Source organism: Durio zibethinus, chromosome 17 (assembly GCF_047325235.1).
Source record: "Durio zibethinus cultivar Kanyao isolate XHJ-2024 chromosome 17, ASM4732523v1, whole genome shotgun sequence".
NCBI classification, from domain to species: domain Eukaryota; kingdom Viridiplantae; phylum Streptophyta; class Magnoliopsida; order Malvales; family Malvaceae; genus Durio; species Durio zibethinus.
In genome coordinates, this window is record NC_143178.1 from 11,098,104 (window position 1) to 11,106,714 (window position 8,611).

Genomic DNA, 8,611 nt, shown 5'->3' on the forward strand with positions numbered 1-8,611 from the left:
AAAAAAACTCAATAGATAGCCCATGTTAAGAGTAATAACAATTCAATTTGTTTATTTCAATTAATGTATAATATTATAAATTTTCAAGAACTTATATGAATTTGAATTGAACTTAATTTCTTTGAAATTGATATAATCTAAACCAAATTTTGATATTTTTTTAATCGAAGTTTAATTTTTAATTTTTAAAATTTTTTTATTATTTTAATTTTTAATATATTTAAATCAATAGATTAGATATAAAATGATTATTTTATTTACATAAATTTAAAAATATATAAAAATTAATAAAAATATATAACTATATTCGAATATTTTTAATTTTTTCATTCTAATCCTAAAACCAAATCAAATCTAATTAAAACATAAAATATTCAAACCTAAATTGAACCGAATAAAAAAAATTACTCAATCAACTCTAATTCTACAATTTCAAATGGATTTTTTATTCTTTAAAATTTTTTTCTCAGCGCTGGCCTATGTACTGGTAGCATAGGGGCAATATTTGAGCTGCATAATGTTGCCTCTTAACTTTGCTAGTAAATCATGCACCCAAAATGTTGGAATTTCATTTTTCCTTTTCAAAGGTAAATTGTTTATTTTAACTTAAATTATTTGTGAAGCTGATTTATTTTCCGTCAATTCTGTTAGGAACATGAGTTAAAAAAAAAAAAACGTTGTTACATTTTAAAAACTTTTTGAATCCATTGCTTCCGATAACCTTTCCCGATAAAAAAAATCAAATTTGTTGAGTTAATGATCAACGAAAATGGTAGGAAAGAAAAAGACAATGAAATACCCAAAGGGCAAAGGCTACGGGTGAGGGTGAAATGAAATCACGAGCATGCATCTTTTCAGAAGAAGAGAAAATCCGAATCCAAGCAGCTTGGAGCAGGACAAATACTAAAACCATCACAATTGTGCCCTCCCAAGGCTCCTCGTAACTCAAAACAAAGTCATGTCTCATCTTTCTTTTCATTTCCTCCAACATACATAGGAAACAATTCAAGTCTCCCACACTATTTTTTCTCTTAGATAAACCCCAGGTTTATGTTTTTTTACTTTGTCAAAACTCAAATAAGATCCTGACCGTCCCATAATCAATGTTGGAGAGGCAATCAAACCGCTGGGGTCTCACTGTGGTTGGCAGCGGTGTATCCAGTAAAGCCTTTTAGGCTGGCTAGCTTTTAACTGTCTCGGTTGTCTTGTTGCATGAAAAGCAGGAAAAAAAGGCTGATAAATCTTTTGTTTTCCAGTGTGGCAACTGTGAATCTAATGAGAATAATATGGTACGGCTAAATCTCTTCAAAGATTTCATGATCCTCAAACAACAACATTGGCTACATGCTATCGTTTTGCAAACCAATATTTTAGTGTCAATAACAGGATGTATAATTCTCGGTTAAAAAATTAAACAGTATAGTAGTAGTAAATGTTAGATTTAATCAGTAGCTTATCAAGTCACAACACGATATTAAACCGAAACAAAAGATGATTTGAATATTAGCAAGAGCTCAAGTTTGTATTATGTTTTGGTCCGAAAAGGAAAGGAAAAAGAGAGAATTACTCTCTATTCCTTCAAATTTAAGTTATAAAACTTAATATATTATATACGGTGAGGATAAGTGTAAAAACATCTCTTTAATAACTTACTTTGACTCATCCTATTATAAATCTAAACACATAATTAACATAAGAGTTACATTTAATCTAAATCATATTATTCAATTTACAATTTAATATTATTATAATTATTCATTAATTTAATATTAATTCAATTCAATTCGAACCAAAATGACTTTATTAATCATCGATACGAGATAGATACGTTAATAAGTGGCAAGCCGGTGGGTGGAAGAAGAAGGTTTTTTTAAGTAAAGCTGAGCATCATTAACATGATGTCTTCATCTGGAACAGGCTCATTTTTTGGTTACCCTTTCTTTTAGATTATGATTGACAGATTGACGGCATTTTTTGTAATAATTGTTGACCATTTCCTATTTAAAAGAAAGGAGAAGAATCAAATTCAAATAAAACATCAATCATGTAAACCATGAACACAACTGAAAATAAAGACGTGCACCAGAATGATGTATAGCTTTTCAGTTTTTTAAGAAGGATTTAATTATTATAATGACAGATTGAGAGGGAATTGCAGTGTAACTTTTTTGTTGGACATAGTCAAAATATAGCCTGGAAATTATGGCAATGCAAACACAGCTTTCAAGTATTTCCTTGTTGAGCTGTGATTCACATTGTTCTTATAATAAAATTGTTATTGTTACCATGGAACCAGTCCATGATCAAGACTTCTTAATAATATATAAATATATTAATTTTCATATGGGATGTTTCCCTCAATAATGGGAGCAATATTTTCAAATCTTTTTGCGTGTGACAATTAGCTTCCTCTGAATTCACTAAAGTTTCTATTTTCAAGGGTTAATATCAATATTTATTCTTAAGATTTGAAGTTTTTTATTTTTATTTTTTTTTTACATAGGTCGCTGTAGTTTGAAAAGAAAAAAAGAATTACGAGATTTGAATCTCAATTTATTAAATATTATTTTTAAAAATGATTACATGATTGAAATTTGAAGATTTTTGAATTGAGATAAAAAGTTGAATGAGGACAAAAGGTCAAAAGCTCTTGAAGCCGCATGATTAACCGGAAAGAAAATGAGAAGATTCCCCTAAAGCCCTGTTCTCTGACAAGACTCAAGGGCTCCTGAGTTGTTATCAAACAAAAACCCTTTTTGTGGGTGGGGAGTTTGTATTTAAGGAAGCAACAAGGAGGGAAGGACCGTGCCATTACAGCATTGTGGCCCATCCCATCTCTTTCCTTCTTCCTCGAGAGTTTAGGAGAAAGAAGAGACACTTGTTAATTATATGTAGAGGCCGAGGAGCTCCTTTCGGTCCAATACAGGGGGCGGAGAAGCGGATAGAGCTGCCATCTCATGCATTCGGTTATGCTTAACATTTATTTGGCTCCAAGATTTCGCAAAATTCAGTAGATTATGAATGTTAAGTTCAGCCCGATGCATGGTGTGGGAGCTGCAACTCCTTCCACATACTTTGCCCACCCATTGGACTGAAGGGAGCTCCTGGTTTCATCGCATCACATGCTCACCAATTTTCTCAAAACTCTTGTTTTGATTTTGTCTTCGAACTCATCTGCCTTTTTTCTTCATACTTGCTTAACTTGTAACTGTCAACTGTTTTCAGGTTTTCATCCAGCTACTTCACCTGCAGTACACACTTGAGAGGTTGGCAGGTTGGCAGGTTGACAGGTTGCAGCTAAGAGCAGTACACTTGACTGAGAGGAATGCCTTGACATCCCAGAAAAGGCCTCAAGAGTTGAGAAGTCCCCACTCTTTCCCATCATCTTTTGTTGTAACTTGTAAGAGTATCTGACTCTATCAACCAGCACTGGCTAAAACTTGCTGATGCTGATGACCCTAACTGTATAATTGTGCATAATCATGTAGGAATAAGCAGATGTGTACAGCACAGATTTACTTTGGTAGCGTTTATGAACATTAGTCTCTGTTGTTGTTATCATACCCTTATTCTTTGAAAACTCCGGTTTTGTCAAAATAAAAAAAAACAAACGATAGTTTAAACACTGTTAACTTCATTTCATTGTCCTTGTAGGCATGTGCGAGTGCGGATGAGGTAAAAAAAAAAAAAAAACAAAGATCGGGTTTCAAATGGCAGGCAAGGCCCAAACTTGAAAAAAGGGATGCTGTGGAACTGCCAAAACCAAGCGTTGGACAATCCTCCTAAATCATGTTTCAGTCGTTATGATTTAAAAACAAATCCGCCCTCAGTCCAGGTGCTTTCATGGCATGCAGAAAGATGGTCAAACTACGACAAAGTAAAATGAACAAAGAAAGAGCATCTAAGATTAAAAGCCATTAACTGGCGAGAATTAAAGCTGCATCTGATCTGGTCTGATTTCGGAGTTGGATACAACAGTTGAGAATCTAATAGTCACCATCCAAAACTCAAAATAGCAGAAGATGTATTGTTTTTTGAACTCCATCACATCAGCAATCAAATTGGGTATGAAAACTACGAATCCCTTATCAACATCGTAATTCATTTCAAGCAGGAAATGACAAGAAACTTATTCCGTTATCTGATTTACTGTTACGGATAATCTCGCTCAAGTAGTAGCAAGATTTTGGATGCTGACAAAAAGAGGATTAACATAATGGAAAATAATCAAATGAAAAATAGATCCTGTCCCGTCTGTTTTGAGAGTCTTGCAACACAAACAAGAATAATATGTAAGCGAGCAGTTATTCAAATCCATCACTTCATGCATTCCTTTATTGGCCAAATTCAGTCACCTGCAATATCGAAGCATAATATTAATTCCATTCTTGCAAGGTGAAATTCACACCTTGTACCGAGCAAGATACAGAAAAAAGTCATATTCACATGCATAGAAATTGATGGAATAATTGTAAAGACAGCCTTAAAATCAGATGCACACAACTAAATGGCCAGGCCACATAAAATAGATAAAGAAGGCTGAACAGGCCATGATATATTCAGAAAAGTAAAAGAGAGAGAGAGAGAGAGAGAGAGAGAGAGAGAGAGTCTCATTCATGATGATACGAAAGATACCAAAAATGTAATGATACCACCACCACATAAAGCTAAAAATGAAATACAGTTCTTTGTTTTATTTATTTATTACTTGCTTTCATTTGCTTAATTTTCATGTCACATCGTAGGCATCATATTCAAGCAGAACGTTCATATTAACTCTTATCATAAACCTACTGATATAAACCTCCTTACCATAAATACTTAAGATATCCCAACCCATCATTGTTTTATCACTTTATAAAACTGCAAGGTGTCAACAACATTTGCTTTTTAAAAAGGAAAAAAAAAAAACCCATGAAGCAAATGGATTGGTTTAGACATAACATCATGATAACTGTGATGGTCTAGCAGTGACCCCCATGCATAAAAAATTTTGCATATTCTCACTCACAAAGAATATCACTCAACCACGCTTTCAAAGTATACAGCAAATCAACATTGTCCTCCGAATGCAATCAATTGATGGTATGGTAAACTACTTAAGAAATCAAGAATGATTTCTATTCAGAATACACCTTGTCATCAGTATCTTAATTGAAAAGCTATCAAAATATCTTTGAATGCATTACTTAACTGCACCGGCAGGCCTACACAGGCTAAAACGGTCTATTTCTCTACAAGATTTCTGCTAAAAAAGAATTCTCACATTCAAATTGGAAGCACTAATAACTTTTAAAATGAGCAAATTTGTCTACAACCAGAAAATGATCATTTAGGGGAGTAATTGAATAGCATTCAAACATTCCAGTTCTCCATTAACCAAAAGGATGGGGAAAATAAATCACAACCCCAATAAAAAAATCTCCACAAATTTGAAAAAAGGATGAAAGGGAACAACAGATATTGTTACATCAATCAGATATCCCTACCAAGTATGCTCCTTAACAATGGTTTTATTTAACTGTTACCATAAATTAATGAGTGTTATCAAGGATAAAAAGGAGTTCAAACTGTACATCAAAAAGCATTATCAAGGATAAAAAGGGCCAAAATAATATAAAGAGAGTACTATTTGCTTATTACTTTACCCAAAACTAAAGTTCACAAGAAAATCTCATGCTCTGCTTTGGTTTTTTTTTTTTTTTCCTACTTGTTTTTTGCTTCCAAAATCAAAATGCAAAAAGGCGTTTGGATACAAAAGCAAAAAATAATTTGAAAAATTAAAACTTATATTTTTCAAAGATAACAAAATACATGATATAAAAACGATTATGTTTGAAAAAATTTTACATCTTATCTATTTGCTAATCTTGAATCAATTTTAATTTTGCTTTTTGATATATATATATATATTTATTTTATAGCAACTTTTGAGGAAACAATAAATAAGGCTCTAGTTGGTTGATACTTTTGCTAGTTACATTTTGCTTTTTGAAAAATTGCTATAAAGCACAAAAGCAAAAGGCATAAATAGCGATATTATAATTGATTTAAAATGGACAAATAATTGAAATGTAACGCCAGTTACACCATGATTAGTCTATATGGAAGTGGAATCACGATTTTTGTCATCTAAAAGGATTACATATTTGTGTATAATCATTCAAATTTTAGATTTGCTTAAGTATCCAAACATGTTTTTTGCTTTTTTATCTTCTCGAAACAAAAAGCAAATAACGAAAGTGTCAACCAAATGGAGCCTAATAAATGACAAAAAGCAAGTAGTAAAAGTAAAAAACAAATGGACTAGCAAAAGCTATAAAAAAGTTTAAGCTATAAAGAACACCCAACATGTTAGGTATAACAATAAGAAAGGGAAAAAAAGCCTTTTGGCACTACTCAACAGCTTAGGTATCTTAAGTTAATTTCTTTTGTAACATAGGTATCTTATGTATCATACGAAGATGATTTTGAAGAATATATTTAAAGCGATTATTTAAAATGAAACTGGAATAACAGATAAATACAGAACCAGGTGCTTCCCACTTAGAATAGAATAGACTCTATAAACCACTGTGAATGTTGGTGATAATCCTCAAGCCTCTATCAAGTAGCATGAGACTGGAGGTGCAAGATATATGTAGATGCATCAAATTTTAAAATGTCCAAAGGAGATGAAACTGTACGTTCAGCAACACATGAAAGATAGGATTTTTTTTCTGTTTTCCCTTCTTAGTCCTTTAGTTTATGTTTCATAATGATCTTACTTAATCATTCTTGGGGCTTAGAAATTGTCCAAAAGCAGGCACTCAAAAGTAAAGCAAAATAAATCTAAAAGCAAAGTTTCACAGAATTTAGGAACACATACAACCAAATTATGAAGGATAATTGTCGAGTATTTCTCCTTTCATTGACATAAAAGGAGCTCTTAGGCTGTGAAACTATAGACACATTAGCTCCAAGTCAAACATATTTCACAGAGACTATCACCTCATTATAACACTTGGCATCCAACAGACTACATAAGATCATTGCAGGAATCCTTAACCCCTACCCCACCTACCCGAAAAATAATTAAATAAAACTCAGATGTTATGTTTATGCTAGTGAACAGCTCTATTGCTGTAGTAGCCTCAAGTTAAATAGCCCCCTTCATCTCTTTGAAAGAATCATGCTTAATAGGCATATTACAATAGCAAACTTGTCCTATGTTGCTCTGACTCTTCATTTTCCTTGAAATACCCATGTCCGACACATATTTGACAAAAATGGGTATAGAGGTCTGACCCTCCAAATATATGGAAAAGCTTAGAAAAAAAAATGAATGTAGTCTGGTCAGACACATAATCCGACACTCATCCCCGAATCTAAGTAACATAGAACTTGTTAATAAATCTACAAATTATGTAGCTTTTCTGAATAAGCCAGTTGCAGTTCTATCCTTCTAAGTGTAGATCCAAGAACATACTACTGCTCCCAACTCTCACAAACATAACTAAGAAACATGCAGACTGCTAAATTTCTGCAATTTCCAAAGAGTTTTGCCACCCAACAAGCTTAAACAATTCTTAACCCAACCCATTTCTGCTTTATAATCTCATATGTTTGTCCACCAAATTGACCTCCACAAACTTTCCATAATTTCATATCATAGGTATAATTATGGTCGCCCAATTCAGTTAATTGTTTTGCACATTTTTTTATAATTCTAAAATTCAACCAAACAGTTCCATGAAGGACAACAACAAAGCAAGATATAATTCCATGAAACCAATAATTGTAAAATGGATTAGTCACTAGATAGTATAAAGAACGAATTAAGGCCATAGATTACCTCTCATAACCATATGCAGCCACTCATTCTGACTCAACCTCCTCAACCTTTGGACCTAAAATCCAAAATCATCAACAAAAAAATTAATACACTTCAGCCATTCCTCCCCCCAAAACCGATATTGAGTATTGACATTCCGCAAATAAATAACTGTTTAACACTCAATGTTTTCGTTACTTTTACTATTTGCTTTGCTTTTCGCTTTCCAAAAATTGCTAAAAACTAAACGAAATTAGTAAACGAACAACAATTAAAGCGACCAATAGAGCTTAAAATAAATAAAATAAAAAATTTTTATATATATTAAAGAAAAAAAAGATTTGGACCGTGTAGGGAGGGGTGGCGCCCATCCTTGCCCCAACCAATGCCACGGGTAGCGTCGAGGTACTGGCGAACGAGGTGGCGGCACCTCTGGAGATGGTTGACTCCTTCAATGCGATAACACCACCTCAACTTGTCTCGGAGGATCTTCGCCTTCTCTATGTCAATCCATTTCTCTCGAACTATATGCTCCCTCATTTCCAACATCGCCACCGGATCCTTGTAAGGATTAGCCGGATCGAAGCTATCCGGTGCCGTTTCGTCGAACTCTGGCACTCCATTCTTCCTACCCATCTCTCTTTCACACTGCTGATTTGCACTTGCTCTTCTTTGCGCTGTGGTTTTTTTTTTTTTTGGCTATTTTGGATTTGAGTTTTTGTGCTTCGGCTTTAACGTATTTTCGGCTTCTGGACTTACGATGTAGTTTTTCGGCGGTTTCGATTTTTTTTTTTTGAC

General features: G+C 33.3%; 1 protein-coding gene across 1 annotated transcript; it reads right to left on the reverse strand.

The window, feature by feature from the left end:
• Positions 1–4,081: 4,081 nt before the first annotated feature.
• On the reverse strand, positions 4,082–8,611 carry LOC111281854 (NADH dehydrogenase [ubiquinone] 1 beta subcomplex subunit 10-B-like). Its single transcript, XM_022869590.2, has 3 exons — positions 8,161–8,611; positions 7,835–7,889; positions 4,082–4,355 (listed from the first exon to the last, which is right to left on the reverse strand). The coding sequence occupies exons 1-2, from the start codon at positions 8,447–8,449 to the stop codon at positions 7,858–7,860; spliced, it is 321 nt and encodes a 106-aa protein (XP_022725325.1). The 5' UTR covers positions 8,450–8,611; the 3' UTR covers positions 4,082–4,355; positions 7,835–7,857.

Bases quoted from the DNA above. Each gene is read 5' to 3' on its own strand.
- LOC111281854 (XM_022869590.2), bottom strand. From the start codon at position 8,449: ATGGGTAGGAAGAATGGAGTGCCAGAGTTCGACGAAACGGCACCGGAT. The intron at 7,890-8,160 runs GTCCAAATCTTT...TTTGGATTTTAG, and splicing joins GCGCCACCCCTCCCTACACG to GTCCAAAGGTTGAGGAGGTT.